This window comes from Cadophora gregata, assembly GCF_030347475.1.
Source record: "Cadophora gregata isolate MNR1 chromosome Unknown scaffold_4, whole genome shotgun sequence".
NCBI classification, from domain to species: domain Eukaryota; kingdom Fungi; phylum Ascomycota; class Leotiomycetes; order Helotiales; family Ploettnerulaceae; genus Cadophora; species Cadophora gregata.
In genome coordinates, this window is record NW_026695927.1 from 471,186 (window position 1) to 487,201 (window position 16,016).

The 16,016-nt window shown below is 48.7% G+C and overlaps 8 protein-coding genes and 1 non-coding gene across 9 annotated transcripts; 3 read left to right on the top strand and 6 right to left on the bottom strand.

Moving 5' to 3' along the window:
- Positions 1–43: 43 nt before the first annotated feature.
- ONS95_009901 (uncharacterized protein) lies at positions 44–1,399 on the bottom strand (the record flags this gene model as incomplete). The annotated part of the gene is made up of 1 exon (XM_058503466.1): positions 44–1,399. One exon carries the CDS (start codon positions 1,397–1,399, stop codon positions 44–46), a length of 1,356 nt encoding a protein of 451 aa, XP_058360178.1.
- Positions 1,400–2,248: 849 nt separating this feature from the next.
- Positions 2,249–3,689, bottom strand: ONS95_009902 (uncharacterized protein). Its single transcript, XM_058503467.1, has 2 exons — positions 3,165–3,689; positions 2,249–3,111 (listed from the first exon to the last, which is right to left on the bottom strand). The coding sequence occupies exons 1-2, from the start codon at positions 3,325–3,327 to the stop codon at positions 2,306–2,308; spliced, it is 969 nt and encodes a 322-aa protein (XP_058360179.1). The 5' UTR covers positions 3,328–3,689; the 3' UTR covers positions 2,249–2,305.
- A 127-nt stretch (positions 3,690–3,816) lies between these two features.
- On the top strand, positions 3,817–5,873 carry GNA1_2 (Glucosamine-phosphate N-acetyltransferase-like protein). Its single transcript, XM_058503468.1, has 2 exons — positions 3,817–4,306; positions 4,365–5,873. Exons 1-2 carry the CDS (start codon positions 3,912–3,914, stop codon positions 4,624–4,626), a joined length of 657 nt encoding a protein of 218 aa, XP_058360180.1. The 5' UTR covers positions 3,817–3,911; the 3' UTR covers positions 4,627–5,873.
- ONS95_009904 (uncharacterized protein) lies at positions 4,956–5,816 on the bottom strand (the record flags this gene model as incomplete). Its single annotated transcript, XM_058503469.1, has 1 exon — positions 4,956–5,816. One exon carries the CDS (start codon positions 5,814–5,816, stop codon positions 4,956–4,958), a length of 861 nt encoding a protein of 286 aa, XP_058360181.1.
- Positions 5,874–6,001: 128 nt separating the features above from the next.
- Positions 6,002–8,555, top strand: ONS95_009905 (uncharacterized protein). The gene is made up of 2 exons (XM_058503470.1): positions 6,002–6,201; positions 6,334–8,555. Exons 1-2 carry the CDS (start codon positions 6,086–6,088, stop codon positions 8,144–8,146), a joined length of 1,929 nt encoding a protein of 642 aa, XP_058360182.1. The 5' UTR covers positions 6,002–6,085; the 3' UTR covers positions 8,147–8,555.
- On the top strand, positions 8,556–11,831 carry DLD1_2 (D-lactate ferricytochrome c oxidoreductase). Its single transcript, XM_058503471.1, has 4 exons — positions 8,556–9,056; positions 9,107–10,381; positions 10,432–10,607; positions 10,660–11,831. Exons 1-4 carry the CDS (start codon positions 8,780–8,782, stop codon positions 10,750–10,752), a joined length of 1,821 nt encoding a protein of 606 aa, XP_058360183.1. The 5' UTR covers positions 8,556–8,779; the 3' UTR covers positions 10,753–11,831.
- Positions 11,832–11,923: 92 nt separating this feature from the next.
- Positions 11,924–12,028, bottom strand: ONS95_009907. The gene has a single exon. It is a non-coding gene; the product is annotated as a tRNA-Gln (tRNA).
- Positions 12,029–12,495: 467 nt separating this feature from the next.
- On the bottom strand, positions 12,496–14,553 carry ONS95_009908 (uncharacterized protein). The gene is made up of 2 exons (XM_058503472.1): positions 13,822–14,553; positions 12,496–13,772 (listed from the first exon to the last, which is right to left on the bottom strand). Exons 1-2 carry the CDS (start codon positions 13,982–13,984, stop codon positions 12,928–12,930), a joined length of 1,008 nt encoding a protein of 335 aa, XP_058360184.1. The 5' UTR covers positions 13,985–14,553; the 3' UTR covers positions 12,496–12,927.
- A 327-nt stretch (positions 14,554–14,880) lies between these two features.
- On the bottom strand, positions 14,881–15,968 carry CRC1 (carnitine transporter; the record flags this gene model as incomplete). Its single annotated transcript, XM_058503473.1, has 2 exons — positions 14,881–15,548; positions 15,605–15,968. 2 exons carry the CDS (start codon positions 15,966–15,968, stop codon positions 14,881–14,883), a joined length of 1,032 nt encoding a protein of 343 aa, XP_058360185.1.
- Positions 15,969–16,016: the final 48 nt, after the last annotated feature.

Consider the following 16,016-nt stretch of genomic DNA (forward strand, 5'->3'; position numbering starts at 1 on the left):
GCCAGTCCTGTCTCCACACCAGTATCTCATTCCTCAATATCATCTACCTTTTCGGGACATCCAAGTACTTCTTGAATCCTGGGTCATAAATATCAGGACCTTTCAGAAGTCCATCAGTATCTTCCTCTCTCTGTCTCTCCTTGCCTTTAGCGAGCCTTCTTCCAGCTTCAGCCTCTTCCTCGTCAAATCTCTCAACTACCTCCACCTCATCCAACTGAGTCCTCTCCTCAATAGACACTCTGCCACCAAACACACGTTTCAAATGTGCACAAGCTTCGTTATAGCATTTATTTGCAGCTTCCGGGAAGTGTAACGGATTTGGCTTCTTGTCAAAAGCATGTGGCACAGCTCGTATAAGTCCACCATGGAGAGTCTTTTGAATAGGTTCACTGGCGAGTCGGGCACCAAATGCTGTCCCTTCAACATTCAACATATCGTATTCGCAAGTATATAGAACGATATCTTCAGGATATGCCGCTGCGAGGTCGGCATCTATCGCTGCTGCTGGGGATAGATATGGATCTGCGAAATCAATGTCGGAGCCTGGCATGTAGGACTCATCGAACAAGTTTGTGAGGAATGGTGGGAGGTTCTTCTCTGGCGCTGGATTCGTGGATCGTTTCTCGGCGCGAGTAGAACGAAAGTCGGTTGGAGGGTAGAAAGAGACAATGGCGCGGAGAGTCAGGTCGGGGATCTTCTGATCTACTTCGAGAGCAGTGGGCTCTAGGTCTGAAAGCTTCAAGACTGAGTGGGTGGATGTCGCTGCGGAAGTTGTTCTGGTGAGAGCAGGGCGAGGTAGGGATAGGTTCGACGATGATTTGTAGTTGTGAAGAGGGTGTGTGTTAACTGTATCATGGAGACTTCGTCGACCAGTGTCGTTCTTGAGGTCCCGAAGCATGAGGGGGACTGTAAATGCGAAATTCCCGCCAGCTGAGAAGCCAGAAAGTGCCATACGGTGAGGATCGATTCGTAGCTCTTCCGCATGAGATGCGAGGTAAATAAGGGCGTCTGTTCCATCCTCAACACCAATGCTGAAAGGAAACTCTGGAGCCAGTCTGTATTCGACAGATACAAATATGGCCTCGACATTTTTCAATACTGCCGCCGCCCATCGTGCATCATCAGTGCCTGTGCCGAGAGTAAATCCACCTCCATGGAAATTCACCACTATTGGGTACCGATAATCTTCGTCTGTATCCGTATAATACGACTCAGGGACGTAAAAGATAAGCTTGAATTGTCCTCCGGCTGCAGACAGCCTGGAAGGGATGAGGATCTTGAAGTTGGGAGACGGCGGTTTGGGATCGGCGAGATGGTGGAATTTCATCCCAATGGCCATGAGGCCACGCCATATTACAGCCTTCATCCAGAGAAACCAACGTCGTGAGAATCTTCGCATTTCTCGCAGGAGCGAATGTAGGAGACAGCGTGAAAGTCCAAGCAGGGAGAAGCCCCAGATCAAAGAGAGGGTGGAGGGGACATGGGCAGGTACTCTAATAAAAGTAAAAAGTACTTCTGGTTGGCTGGCCTGGTCTGGCTGCTCTCGGTTTGCATGCGAGCCCACGCCAAGTGTGGCTCAGAGAAGAGAAGAAAGGCCGACAAAGTCTCAGTAATCCAGCCGCATGCCAGCAAGCGATTGGAGGGATGGCAGAGGTAAGAACAGAGCAGGTTAGAAAGTTGTTGACGGTGGCAAGTCAGTGACATGCATGGGGACACCACTTGGTCGCGTACATACGTCATTCCCCTGGTGACTAAGCATTTTCAGTTCAGTATTGACGGGATCCACCTCAAGCTGCTATCTAGAACCGATAAGAGATTTCCTTGGTATTTTGCATACTTTGCAAGACATAGCACTGTACCGTCACATTCGTCGATGTGACGGGATTTACTTCCTTGAAAGGTCGCGTAGGCGGCATGTCTAGTACCTGGTGACTTCTCACAGGCACTGTCTGGACCACATTCGCTGGTCAGGAGCTTGTTTAGAACCTCGAAGGGGGACTGGTCGGCTGTAAGAGCACCACCTCATTCGCATTTGTTTGTGTCAAATTCTTTACGTGCCAGTCGACGATTTCTGTTCATTCTAGCGACCCTGCTCCCACATCATTGGGAGTATTTCTGCGTGAATCTGGAGATTGACTTGTCTTGAAGACTCGTTTGTGCTGAGTGTTTACCTACCAGTCAACGATTTTCTGTAAGCTGTGGTCCATATATCACAGATATGCTTCTGGGAAAGCAAGTCAACCCTGTGCTCTTGGAAATTGAATCTTTAGTATTTGAGGCATCTCCACGCCACATCGAAAGCTGTCTAGTTACCCTTCAACCAAGCACAAACACCCAGTACGAACACACACACCATTGCGTCCCCACTGACAGTTGTCCAAATCCTAGAATATCTTGCAACAAGGGCTAGATATCCCTTCCAGGGCTCCGGCAGAAATCCCATGATCATTCCCATGATTCCTCCATGTTGAACTCTACCCTTCTCGAAAAAGAATCGACTGGTCTGCAAGAGAACCTCCACAGTAGCAAAGATCCAGAAGAAATGGACACTGCTTGGACTTAAGACCACCTCATCTCCACTAGAATATCCTAGCGCACTTCTTTCACGGGCGATCTTCGTGCCTGTGAATGGTGTCGTAAACGCAATATACAATCCCAAACCCAGTGCAAATACAGCATGCACAATACGCCAAAGGTATGCATACGGATCTGCAGGAGCAGCAGCTTGGCCTGGCATAGGAGGCATCCCGGGAAACGAGGGCATAGCACCAGCTCCTTCACCTGGCATCCCACCCATCATTTGCTGTAGCATCTTCATCATAGGGTCTTCACCTGCCGCCCCATCCATTCCATCCATACCAGGCATACCGCCCATACCTGGAAAACCGGCAAATGGATTTGCATTACCACCTAGAGGGGGAGTGCCCGATGGATCAAATCCAAGCATCATCTGGCGAAGTTGGTCATCATTGATGCCCTGCTGGGCGAATGGAGAGGACGATGGGTTAGGCTGACGAGAAGAGCGAGATTTAGGCTCGTAATAATGGTTTGAAATATCGACTTCCTCGGGGTCATCGGTAGGTTTTGAGACTGTGGGCTGAGGCGGGGCATCTGGATGTATCAGCCAAATGCACAAAGAGTGGGCAAGGTATGAGCAATTGTACCTCTCTGTATTCCTCCTCCAAGTCCTGTGATCTTATTCAATCTCGCGGAGCCTCCGGCGCGTATCTTTGCTTCTCGCCGCTCTTTGCGAATTCTTGCCTGGTCTGCAGCGCTCGAGGGTGGAGTGCTGGGCTCCGAAGAGGGGACTGGTGGTGTGTCTGCCATTTCTGATTCGTCTGGGAATGCTGGAGGTGGATGGTTGTCTGTCTAGGTGGTGATGATAGAATGGCGAGGCTTCTGGTACTGGACAAGTTGGAGCTGTTGGCATCAACTGACGAGGCTAGGGCTAGCCCAACCGTGGCAGTACCTGTGGCTACTAGCTGTCTTTAGGGGCGGTCAGCCTTTCGCTAACACGAAGGAGAGATCATCTGTTGCCAAGACACAGGGTCGTGGTTTATTTTGTGTATAAATTTTGCTGCCCTGTAAGTTATGGTACTAAATGTCCGTAACTTAAGTCCAATTATCTCTGTAGTGTTTGTAGAACCCTTAGAGCTTTGGAACTTGTCAAAGAGGAATCTGACTTAAAGCAATCGTGCTATCATCAATGATGGCACTGTCATAACCTTGAATGCAAGGCATGATTGCATAAGCGGGACCAGCCGTGTGGTTGGGACCTGGATTGTTTATCTATTATTAGAATGCAAATGCGACTTTCCTCAGCCTCCTCCTGAGTCCAAGACCTGGACATAAAGCTTCGCCCTTGCTCCCATAATCTCCTCTCTTAAAAATCAAACTCTCCGTCAAACCTAATGTCTACAATAAACAACATAGCCAATCACGTCAAGGAAGCCACCCAAACAACCACCGAAATGAACGGCACCACCCCTTCCATAACAATGACCCCTCCAACGGGCGAGCAATTGCCAGAACCCGAAGGTCTCTTTGGCCCCGAACTCATCTCACCCACAATTGCGGCTTCTCTACCTCCCACATACACACTGCGCGCACTGCGGAAAACAGATTATGCAATTGGCTTTCTGGATGTTCTTCGTGTGCTCACGACCGTGGGAGATATCTCTGAAGAGGCGTGGAATGAACGGTATGATTGGATGAATGGACAGGGCAAGGGAGGATACTATCTGTTGGTCATTGAGGATCAGGGGAGGATAGTTGGGACGGGGGCATTGCTTGTGGAGAGGAAATTGTATGTTCAGGTCCTGCAAATGCCTAGAAAGGAATTGAAAGCTAATAAATTGGAACAGTATTCACAATCTTGGTCTTGTAGGACATATCGAGGATATCGCTGTCGCGAAGGATCAGCAAGGGAAGAAACTCGGCCTTAAGCTCATTCAAGCATTGGATTTTGTGGCGGAGAAGGTGGGCTGCTACAAGTGTATTCTGGATTGTAGCGAGGCGAATGAGGGGTTCTATGTGAAGTGTGGGTACAAGAGGGCGGGTCTGGAGATGGCGCATTACTATGATGGAAGTACGAGTAAGGACATGCCGAGTAAGAAAACCGCTTAGACCGGGTGGCAAGGGGTGTGTTTTGATGAGACGATTAATTGTACTATAGGGAGTCGGTTATAGGGATATGGGGTATAGAACTGGCTTGCCCAAGGGCATATGGATAGCATAAATTAGACTTGAAGTTTTCTCATCAGAGCCCTCCCATGCCTGCAGTAGGTTTCACTGTTTTGAACTGGCCGTCGGCTCGTGGCACTTGGATATCATGGACCTGGTACTTCCTCTCTGGAGCCGTATCTGCCATCCTGAATATCCCTTCCTCCAATGGCAGTTCGAATGAGTTGTTTGAATTGGGCTGCTTGACTGGAAGTTCACAAGACTTGAAGTTCTTACCCAAGCTTTACCTTGCCATATTGGAAGCCTCGGACTCCATTGCTGATCCAGCACTCCTCTCCGTCCATCAGAGAGTCAATCGTGACGATCCCTTCAACAGCATACCCCTCCTCAATTGCCCATCTCCTGGTAGTCCCAATCTGCCCACCACTACTTACGTGCGGTGTAGTCCACTTACCATTTCTCCAGAAATAGACACTAGTCAAGCTCCCCTCCATAATCTCTCCGTTCTTTTCACTCACTAGCAGCACCTCTTTCTCCTCTGCCATATCCTTGATTCCAACCCGCTCTCGAGCACTGACGTACATGTTGCGACTTGTAGTCTTATAACTCGTATACTGAGAAGGAGGGGTGCGAACAGGATCAGGGATGATATCCCAGGATTGTCTTTTCGGTGCATCTCCATGCACGACATCATTCTCGCCAAGCGTGAGAGCTCCGCCCGTGAGAGGACTGACTTTCATTGTCGTCTCAAGACTTGATGGCGGTGGAATCCTCTCAGGGAACAAAGTCCAACGTTCAACAGCCGGCACAGGGTTTGACTCTACGGTGATCTCCCCATCGTGACTCAACAGTGTCTTCACCCTCAAAGGCAATTGAGAGTTGATATCAACGCCTTCGTTCAGCTTCTTCAGAAGGAAATTAAAACCCTCCGTACCCCGGATCGTGTCCGCAGCTTTTGTCCAGCCAAAGTTCTCAGCGGCTTGTAGCATGCGGTCGCGATGGTAGGGGAGCATATAGAATGGGCTGAAGAATTTGATCTCGCCATCCCAGGCAGCGGTATTGATTGTAAGAGGCAGAAGGAGAGGATCGTAGCGGAGTGACGAGAAAAGTTGGAAGTCGGGCTCTTGAGCCATTGTCTGTGAATGTATAGTGACTTTCCTAATGTTTTGATAGGTGGTTTTACTTTGAGCTGCGAAGTAAAGAAAGATCTCGCGCATGCAAGCGAACCTCGCGAGATCAAGTGATCTCGCTGACTAATGATACAGGAGCCTGCAACAACTCGTCGGCGCAACTTTGCTCTGGCGCCCTCAACGAACCAGCTTCACCTCGCGACCCAAACCAGACCTCGCGCTTGACTTACTTCTGCGCAATTGTTGCTGGCCTACAGCTCGTAATCGCAAAAATGGTTTACGACTGGGAGAATAAAGAGGAGATATGCTATCGCATGTATATCGAGGAGAAAAAATCCCTGGAGGAGATTATGGAATTCATGAAGGAGGAACACAAGTTTGCACCCAGGTAAGTCTGATAGTGGTGATGGCGCCGGACGTACTCCCCCGTACAACTCCCATCTCCATACCAATCCATATCGTCGTCCGTACTCTCACTACTATCCCGAGCCGTACTGACCTCCACTCTTCTCTATCGCAGCAAACGTGCGTTCCAGACACAATTTAAACGCTGGGATTTCCCCTCCAAACAGAACCCCGCCCACAAGAATGCAGCTCTCGTGCAACGCGTCAAGGAACTATGGGACTGCAATACGTCTCAGCGGGATATGCTCCGCACCCTGAACGACGAGGGCTATGATATCAAGGAACGCGAGTTGATGCGTGTTCGCGCGAAGAATCGATGGTTGCTGAGAGTTCCCAACGGAATGAAGACAAAGAAGAAAGACTCAGATCAAGATGTCATCAATCAACTTCAACAGGCTCTCTACCCAGGCGAACAAATGGCAGATGCAGACGCAGATGATGAGCCATTGGAAGACATGTCCATGCCACAAACACGGACGTCGCGGGGCGACTCGCCTCCTCTCAGTCCGGAAGTCATGAGAAAGAGACAGGAGCGTCTAACAAAGCTTCAAGCCGAGTCTGCTGAGCGTTGGGCAACCAGAAAGCGTCGTCGTCGAACTCGAGGCTGGGCAGGTCTACCAGCTGATCCGCCTGGACCTCCAAGATTTCCTTCTGAAACGACTATTGATGAGAGCAAGGCTTTCTTAAGTCTTGACAACCGCCTCTACCGTGATATTCGCGCTCGTTTCCAACGAATCTGTGAAGAAGCCGACATCATCAAGAAGACAATCGCTGGTCCAGAACGCTGGGAGGCAGCTAAGGATAGACTGGTGCAAGAGAGTCCACATCTACAATCTGTTTTCTGGGCAAACGAGGATAATCAAGAAGCCAAAAAACTTGCCTTGGATGTTGTATGCAGCGACGTAACGAAGAGAATGAGAACACTGGAACGACGAATGACCATTGCAGAGGCCAAAAACTCACTTGGTGTGAACCCCGAGGAGTCTCGTCAATTGAGAAATGCTTTTTACCAGGTACTCAAGGCCGATCACTTCACGAGTAAGCTCGAGGCTGGCGAGGATCATTGGAAAGAATTGAAGGCAACCTGGATCAATGGCTCAGAACTGCTCCAGAGTATTCTCGCCCCAGGAGATGCCGATCCCCAACATCAGGAGAAGGTCAAGGCTATGGAAGTCCTTTGCAGAGATGTTATGAAACGCCTCCGCGATGATCAGACCAAGCGCGATCCAACTAGAAAGAAGAAATTCGACTCCAACTTCACGGTCCCAGACGCTACTGACATGAATCCATTTGATATGAAAGATTTTCAGCCTGGTCCGGACGAAAGTCTGATCCGAGCAGCTGCTCTTGCGCAGGCTCAAAGTCAAATGCAGAACCAAGTACTTCCCCAATCTCGAACACAATCTCGAGGTCAATCTGGACTGAATCACACCCAGTCCCAGCAGCAAGCTCGCCAGCAGGTCATGGTTGATCACAATGATATGCAAATTGACCCGTCGCTCCTGCTAGCTGCTGCCAATGATCCTTCTCTGATGAATCGGGGGATGCAAAATCAGTTCGCTGACCAGTACGTTGACCAACAATATGCAGCTCAAGCAGCCCAGGCCGCCTTCCAACCTGCGCCGTCATCATTCCCCCTCTATATCCGTTTACATCCCAATTCTGAGGTCACCTCACAAACTAGATTGTGGTTGGCCACCATGAGTTCTACCTCGCTCGATGAGCTACGACAGCTAGCCACAGTCAAGTTTCCTGGAACCATCGCTATTCGTATCGAGGGAGTAATCAAGCCGCCAAATGGAAACGAGATGCTTCTTCCAATTGATCAGGATGACGAGTTGGAGGCTTACTTTGCAGCCATCGGAGGCGTGAAGCCAATGTTTCAAGTTCAACTGGTTGCTGCTTGGAAGAATAATGGCCAGATGTAGACGAATTAACGATGATTGTTTCTTAGTCATGGCAGGCTGTTACCAGTCACAACATGAAGGCGTTTTGGGTGGGAAAGGGGTTGACAAACTGTTCCTGGGACATGGGGCGTTGGGGAGGTTCGGTGGAGTTTTTAGAGATTTCTCTCACGAGGATTAGCTTTTTGAGACGTGTTGATAGCATAGTAGATTGCTTTTGTAATGCCATTGCCCATGATGAAGGATTGTTTACTTATGTGAAGCGAGACAGAATGACGTGCGTAGGCACCTACGAACCTGTAAATGATCATCTTACATCGAGTCAAGTAGCTTGGGTCTAGAATTTGAGGGCAGTATTTCCCATTATATATACCATAGTGCTCCATTCAACGTGGATTCCGGTCTTAAATCACTATCAGATGATGGATGCGCGATGATTAACAATATGCAGCTATGGCGTTTCCAGTACATGTGCTGGTGCTTGACTGAAAGTGGGGGCAAGCTTCCGGAGCTGTCAAAATGCGGCTACAGCCAACCAACCCAGAAATTATTTCCGGCTCAGTTTCTCAACCACCACGTTCTCATTTTCTTCAACTTTAAGTCGCATCATATGTAAAATACTAAGGCGTAATCATCTGGCATACGCTCATCATAACCATGGCGTTCAGAGCTCCGCCCAGAGCTCTCCAGGCTTCCCTTCGCAAATCCTCAACCCCAGCTCCATGTCTCCGAGCTGCCGCCAGACACACGCAAGTACGATGGGAATCGACAGAAAAGAAGCCAGCTGGATCTGGGGAGACACTGGGTCGTACATTCAAGGGCCAATTGTATGAGAGCGCGGCTGGGAGACTGGAGCGTGAGAGAGCAGAACAGGCGCGTTTCTCGAAGCAAAGGAACGAGGGCGCTGGTGGGCGCAATTCGGCGCTGACTTTTGGTATTTTATATCACTTCCATGGAAGTAGAATTCTAGCTAATGTATGGAAGTTATTATTGCTACAGCCCTTGGAGGATACTACTTTGGGAGCCGGAGTGCCCCAAAGCTCTCGACAGCATCTACGATCCCTCTTTCAGCGACCACTCCTCCCAAACACGATGTATCCGGTTCGAATATGGAAGCTGCTTGGGCAGACTTTGTAGAGATTGTAGGCAAGGAACATGTTTCTACCTTGGAGGCGGATCTGGAGCATCATGCTGGCAGTGACTGGAGCTCGCACATTGGGGGCGATTCAGAGCGGCCTTTCTTGGTCGTATACCCATCCAGTACGGAGGAGGTCAGTGCCATCATGAAGGTGTGTCATAAGAGACGGATACCAGTTACCGGATATAGTGGCGGTACAAGTCTAGAAGGGCATTTCGCTCCTACCAGAGGAGGTATTTGCGTCGATTTCGGTCGTATGGACCAAATTCTGAAGCTGCACAAAGAAGACATGGATGTTGTAGTTCAACCTGCAGTGGGGTGGGAACGTCTGAATGAGGAGTTAGCCCAGGATAACCTGTTCTTCCCTCCGGATCCAGGGCCAGGTGCGATGATTGGGGGTATGGTCGGAACTGGATGCAGTGGCACGAATGCCTACCGATATGGAACGATGCGAGAATGGGTATTGAGCTTGACTGTAGTGCTCGCGGATGGAACCGTCATCAAGACCAGACAGCGACCCAGGAAAAGCAGCGCCGGATATGACCTCACCAAAATGTTTATTGGAAGTGAAGGAACTCTAGGACTGGTCACAGAAGCTGTTTTAAAGGTCACAACGAAGCCAAATACTACCTCTGTTGCTGTGTGCAGCTTTGGGAGTGTAAGACAGGCAGCAGACTGTGTGGCCAAGGTTGTCAGCGAAGGAGTTCCGATTGCCGCCATTGAAATTCTGGATGATGTGCAGATGAAGTGCGTCAACGCTTCAAAGATGACGGATCGAACGTGGACAGAAGCACCAACTCTTTTCTTCAAGTTCGCAGGCACTCCATCTGCAGTAAAGGAGCAGGTTGGTATAGTCCAAAAGTTGGCCAAGGGAACTGGAAGCAAGACTTTTGAATTTGCAAAGACAGCAGAGGAGCAGACTGATCTCTGGGGCGCGAGGAAAGCCGCCCTTTGGTCTGTGATGGCTATGCGTGAGAACGAGTCTGATCATGTCTGGACGGGCGATGTTGCCGTTCCTATTAGTAGGTTGCCAGATATTGTCGAGGAGACCAAGGCAGATCTTAGCAGGAGCGGATTGTTCGCAGCAATTGTTGGGCATGTCGGAGATGGTAACTTCCACAGTAAGTCTTCCAAGTATTTGTTGGAAGTTAATGAATGCTGACAAAGCTAGCCATTATGTTATACAACGACTCTCAACGGCAAAAGGCCGAGGAAGTTGTACATCGCATGGTCAAGAGAGCTGTGGAGATGGAAGGAACTGTTACGGGTGAGCATGGCGTTGGACTGGTAAAGAGAGACTATCTCAACCACGAGTTGGGAGAGACAACCGTTGACGCGATGAGAAAGGTACGTTTACTCCGTTCTGGACTGGCTTTCTGGGATATTCTGACGATATTAGCTCAAATTGGCTTTCGACCCTCTCTGTCTGTTGAACTGCGACAAGGTTGTAAGAGTACAGAAACCCAAGCCTGGAGAGGTATCAGAATGGTAGATATGATTGTAGTTGATTCACTCGATCTAATCGAGAGTACCATATCTTTGACGCTAATCCTCCTTTTCCTTGTTTGAATTCCTGCGTATGTGTTTCATACACACCGAGCACTGCTTTACAGCATTTAGAACCACAACCTAAAGCGTCAAGTGCTGTCCATGTCTTGGTAGCTAGCAGTCTTCCTTTGTGGCCCCCTTGCTCAATATACCTGTTAATTCTACTTGCCAGCCATGAAGTAAGATTGTCATGAAGAACATCTTTCGAACTAGGCGGCTCAGGCTGGCTAGACCGCTCAGTGTTCTCATCAAAAAGAATTTCGGTGATGTGGGTTACAGGAGGTCACGTCACTTGGCCCATGGAAGCAATACGGCGATCATCAAATTTTCCGTCCAATAGTGGCGTTGTTTCTTGCTGGAAGGCCGACGAAGTAGAGTTTAACAGGTGCTAGGATTATAGCTCACTATTAGATCGTCGAAAAAGGAGTTGTGCGTCTAGAAAGGGCCATGGGACAGATTGTTGGCAAGAAAACCTACGATTATTATCCAGCAGGAACAGTCACTGCAAGTAGAAGTACGGATGCTGTCATGACCACTGCATGTCTATTATGTGTGGGATTGCTGGCAGATTCCTCTAAACTTTTCATGGTGAAAGATTCTGTTAATCATAAAGTCCTGAAAAGCAAGTGTTGCGCCTAGATTGTTGTTTAGAGCGTCCTCGCTTATGACAGTCCAGAAGCGAGGCCTGGAGGCAACCATGATACAGGAACAGATATTACCACTGAAATGTCCTTTCAACCTACCTCAGTTTCAAAAGACTTCGTTAGCTTTTCGGGAGCAGCGGAGTTTCTCCTTTAATTCGATCAATAATTGAAACATGGGAATTCCTAAGATGATGTGCTACATATCTAGGTGATTACGTAGAGTCAAATGTTCCATCCGCTACCGCAACAGAGTTCTGCCCGGGAAGCAAAACCTAACAACCCCCAGTCCCAAAAGAACCTTTCAACAACGTCTTAACTTGAGGCTGAGTAGATGAATCCAACGCTACAAATCGAGTTTAGGGGCTCGGAATGGAGAGCTTCAGTACTGATTAGCACGGTATGCCTCGAGTCCAGGCCTGACGCGGCTTGCCATGCCTGTCGACAAAAAGCAATTTTAAAAATAAACAATTCAGGTCGTACCCGGGCTCGAACCGGGGATTCGAGAAACATTCTTTACAGAATATATTGATTCTGTTTTCAGAATCTCACGTGCTAACCGCTACACTACTATAAACCAGTTAGAGGGATGTTTTACTGGTACAGGTTGTTGAGCAAACTTACTACAACCGATTGTGGCGTGTTTCCACGATTTGTGTCAATAATTTTCTTATTTGACTACTTATCACCTAAACAATTTGCCTTGCTTTTGTGTGGGCGCTACTCGTATCGGCGTCGGTATTATGTGGCTGTTTGAGGCACGTCCGGAACACTAAAACAAATGTCCTAGGAAGTGATTTTCACAACACACAATTGTCTAAATAAGATTTCGTCTTCATAGTATATTTAAAGATAGCTATTCTTAACTTCTGTCAAGTTTTGATTAAGTTGTATTAGAGAAAGGATGAGGTTTTCGTGGTGCTTTCACGTTACGGGATCGCCAAAATCGGCCACATAACACCGACGCCGATAGGGGGGCTCGAGTGCTTGGCTGCGGGCCGGGCATATGCAGAAGGGCAAGCGAATTCCCCACCACTCAGTAGGCCTTCATATCAATCGTTTCTCATTCTCCAGCATGCCGACATAATTTCTCAATTTTTCTAAGTCAGTATTCCCCTCGATCTCCAGACATAATGTTTGATCGTTTATTGACAAGTATGATAATCAACAGGAGCTGTTGGTTTGTGCTCCTTTTGAGTCAAATCGTTTCTCCCGAAATATATCCGTCATTTCTCGGAGCCAGTCCAATCTCAGTGACCATAAAACAGAATTTATGGCGAGCTTCAATATTCGTTAATGTTGAACTTTTAATATTCTCTCATTTTTATTCGGCCTCTCTAGGTGCCTGGAGATATACCCCAGCATAATTCAAAGGCTAGCGACCGAAGCAGAATCCCATGCACATGCGAAAAGCCGGGCAACTGCAGCAGATACATATCCCTATTCAAGCAAGCATACTTCTTCAAAGATTTTGTTCCTCACGATCCAGGGTAGTCCATCCCTTTATGCAAAAATGGCGGTATACCATCCTCAAAACTACCTCTCCTTCCCCAATTTCTCGGCTGTCGCTTCAAAAACGCACCAACAGCTCCCAGGTATCCTTCATGTCGCAAGAAATACGCCTTCTTCTCACCGCCACTCCAAAACTTGATTGCGTAACTCAGGGTATTCATCGTCTGTCTGTGACCTCTGATGAAACTGCCCCCGAAATAAATCGTCGACAAAGAATGCTTCTCCGACTGGAGATAGGCGATTTGTCCAATGTTATTGGATATCGCGTAGAGAAGAGAACGGGATATATCTGGGGCTGAAAAGGGCGCCGATACGTGATCTTCTTGGGCTAGAGAATCGCCTGGACGTGATGATGAGGGTTGAGACGAGGACTTGGAATCGTCGTTTGCAAGACCTCCGCTGTCTTCCGCTTCCTGCTCGGCTTCCCGCTTCATTCGGAATACCTTTCCGAATGAGCTTGCAATTGTGCTGCTCTTCAGTCCTATTTTACCATAATCCCCTCCATAAATATCTCCTACTAACATGTCCACTTTAGCATTGTCCCCTATTTCAGCCATTCCAAGCATGTCGTCGAAGGTACGGGCTCCTGTGAGGAGAGACAGAAGCCCCCAGAGTGTCCCACCTCCGAGAGATGTTCCGCCTACTCTTTGGAAGTGTTTTGGTCCTGAGACTTTGATCATGCTAACACCAGAACCTATGTTGACAAGTAGGTAAGGGTATATGTCTGCTCTCGGTTCTTCGAAATGTATTGGGTCCGTTTCGCTATATGTAAATACCTCGCGAGGTATCTCTGTAATGAAAAAGTCGAGTCCTGCTTTTCGTTAGAAGACAATACATTGTTACGGGCGCATTATTTCTACCGATTATCAAGCACTCCATCTCCTCCTCTCTCGACACATCAACACCTAGAGCTTCTCGAACCTTGTCGTAGAATTTGTATGCTCCTCCTCCGGTAGCCATGACACACAATTCCCCAGGCCTGGAACCATTGAGTTTCTGCTGCTTGATTTTGTGCTGCTTCATGAACTCTATGCAGTCATCAATCCGGTCTGTCTCGAAGGTTATGAAATTCAATCTTCCTCCAGGGTCGCGGGAATGTGGTTCTCGAGAAAAATATACGAGCTTTGCTAGAGATCCTCCAATCTACCATGAGATCAGTAGGCAGTCTTCGCAGATGCCCAAACGGGCAGACGTTGAGGAGGGACATACGTCCACAGCTATGTGGCTCACAACGGCTGTGTGATTCGGCAATCTGATATCTTTCGTCTCATGAGTCCCCCCATTTGGATTTCCATTTGGAGAACCCTCTGCATCATGATCAACAATAAATGCGCCTTCCACATTGATCTTTACAGCCCCAGGATGTATGATGGTGCTGTCTATCTCCGCAGTGTTTGTGCGCATGCGGAGGGGTATGGCGGGGTTTCCATCCTGCGACTCAACGCCGGAGCGCGCTGGTTCAGTCTGCGGCGCATCCGCAGACATTGCGGGCTATTGCTGGCGTTCGTGCCAGGAAGATTATGGGGTTTAAGGAGGCATCAAGGAAGATTATGTGGAGGAGCCAGGAGACGTCCGGCCGGGCGTAGGTGGGTGAGAATGGCTGATTACTCTAATTCTGGATCCCTTGACCCTTATCGATAAAAATTTAATCGTCTTCCCGTTCACCGGCACCAGCTACTCCTCATCCGAGGCAATTGTTTACTCTACCTGACAGGGATGAAATAGGAATTCTTTAGCATAAAATCATTTCCTAGTGATGATTCTGGGAGAGAAAGACGACAACAAGCACAAATTTCAAAACGGCTTAAGTCATGATTCTATCTAAGATGTCCTCTGGTCCATCAACGCTGTGCGCCCAGAATACAATTACATGTCTACTTCTTTGTCCTTTCGCTTTTCATGCTCGACTTACTGATCCTTCATCCAAAAGTCTTATTCATAAATTGGTGTGCCAATTCTACACCCAAGAATGTTGCTGCATTGGCCGGTACAGCTCTCGCTAGAGCGGGTCCAAATCCAGGGAAGAAAGCTTTGAATCCTCCATTCTTATACAGCCCCGAAATCACACCCCCAACAGTCGGCTTCCCCTCCATCGTCTGCAATCTACTCTTCACAGTATCGACTGGGAAGACAGGAATCCACATAGCCACACCAGCAGCGGCACCGGCGCAGGTAACAGCGGGCAGACTGAGAGCTCCAGGCTTGCCCGTCGCTGGGTCGACTGGTGTGAGTTTCCGCTTAATGATTTCATATGTCGCGAAATATGCCGCCGATCCAGGTCCGTCTCGGGCAAGTGTTGCAAATGAGCCACGGAAAACAGAGCGCACACCGCCCTCCTTATATAGCTGCCGCACGACGTCAACACCACCACTGTATTTCGGCTTTTCGCCCGGCGCAAGCTGCTTCTGGCCTTGGATCTGTAGCAGGACCTTTACACGCTCGAACGGAGCGGTAATGAGTGTCATAGGAATCGCGGAGAAGAAACCAGCAGCTGCGACTTGTCCGACAGAGAATTGGTTGTCTGTAACTGTCGAGTACTTGCGTACCAGACTCTTTCCTACATCATAACCCCAGAATGAAACCGCAACTACGAACGCATTAGCATTCTTGCTCTAAGAGAAATACAATATTTAGACAACTAACACATAGGTGTCACGCCCACTAGGGGTGCGCTCACACCGGCGTATAAGCCCCTCCGTAGTCCATCTCTCGCAACACTCTTTCTTACCACATCCAAAGCGCTGGAATATACGCCTCGTTCTGCGGTCTGCAGCCGTACCTTCACCAGATCAAAGGGATGTCCTACGATCACTGCGCATACACCTCCAAACCCACCAGCAGCCAAGCTTCTCAGACCCGCGAGCGACTTCTTTTCGGCTTCTTTTACTGTCTCTTTGAGTTCCTCTTTTGATTCGGGGACATGGGGAAGCTTGTCTGAGATGGCTTGGGGAAGAGCTTCAATCTTTTGGTTGATTTGCGTGCCAGTGGACGACACAGAGGGTGCCATGGTGAGGACAGAGGGAAGAGTGCACAGAAAAAGGAGGAGCAGAGAGAG

Excerpts from the sequence above, each read along its gene's own strand:
- ONS95_009902 (XM_058503467.1), bottom strand. The coding sequence starts at position 3,327 with ATGGCAGACACACCACCAGTCCCCTCTTCGGAGCCCAGCACTCCACCC. Across the intron at positions 3,112-3,164 it reads TGGAGGAGGAATACAGAGAG|ATGCCCCGCCTCAGCCCACA; the intron begins GTACAATTGCTC and ends TGATACATCCAG.
- GNA1_2 (XM_058503468.1), top strand. The coding sequence starts at position 3,912 with ATGTCTACAATAAACAACATAGCCAATCACGTCAAGGAAGCCACCCAA. Across the intron at positions 4,307-4,364 it reads TTGCTTGTGGAGAGGAAATT|TATTCACAATCTTGGTCTTG; the intron begins GTATGTTCAGGT and ends AAATTGGAACAG.
- ONS95_009905 (XM_058503470.1), top strand. The coding sequence starts at position 6,086 with ATGGTTTACGACTGGGAGAATAAAGAGGAGATATGCTATCGCATGTAT. Across the intron at positions 6,202-6,333 it reads GAACACAAGTTTGCACCCAG|CAAACGTGCGTTCCAGACAC; the intron begins GTAAGTCTGATA and ends TCTCTATCGCAG.
- DLD1_2 (XM_058503471.1), top strand. The coding sequence starts at position 8,780 with ATGGCGTTCAGAGCTCCGCCCAGAGCTCTCCAGGCTTCCCTTCGCAAA. Across the intron at positions 9,057-9,106 it reads CAATTCGGCGCTGACTTTTG|TTATTATTGCTACAGCCCTT; the intron begins GTATTTTATATC and ends AATGTATGGAAG. Across the intron at positions 10,608-10,659 it reads CCGTTGACGCGATGAGAAAG|CTCAAATTGGCTTTCGACCC; the intron begins GTACGTTTACTC and ends TGACGATATTAG.
- ONS95_009908 (XM_058503472.1), bottom strand. The coding sequence starts at position 13,984 with ATGAAGCAGCACAAAATCAAGCAGCAGAAACTCAATGGTTCCAGGCCT. Across the intron at positions 13,773-13,821 it reads GATGGAGTGCTTGATAATCG|GACTCGACTTTTTCATTACA; the intron begins GTAGAAATAATG and ends AACGAAAAGCAG.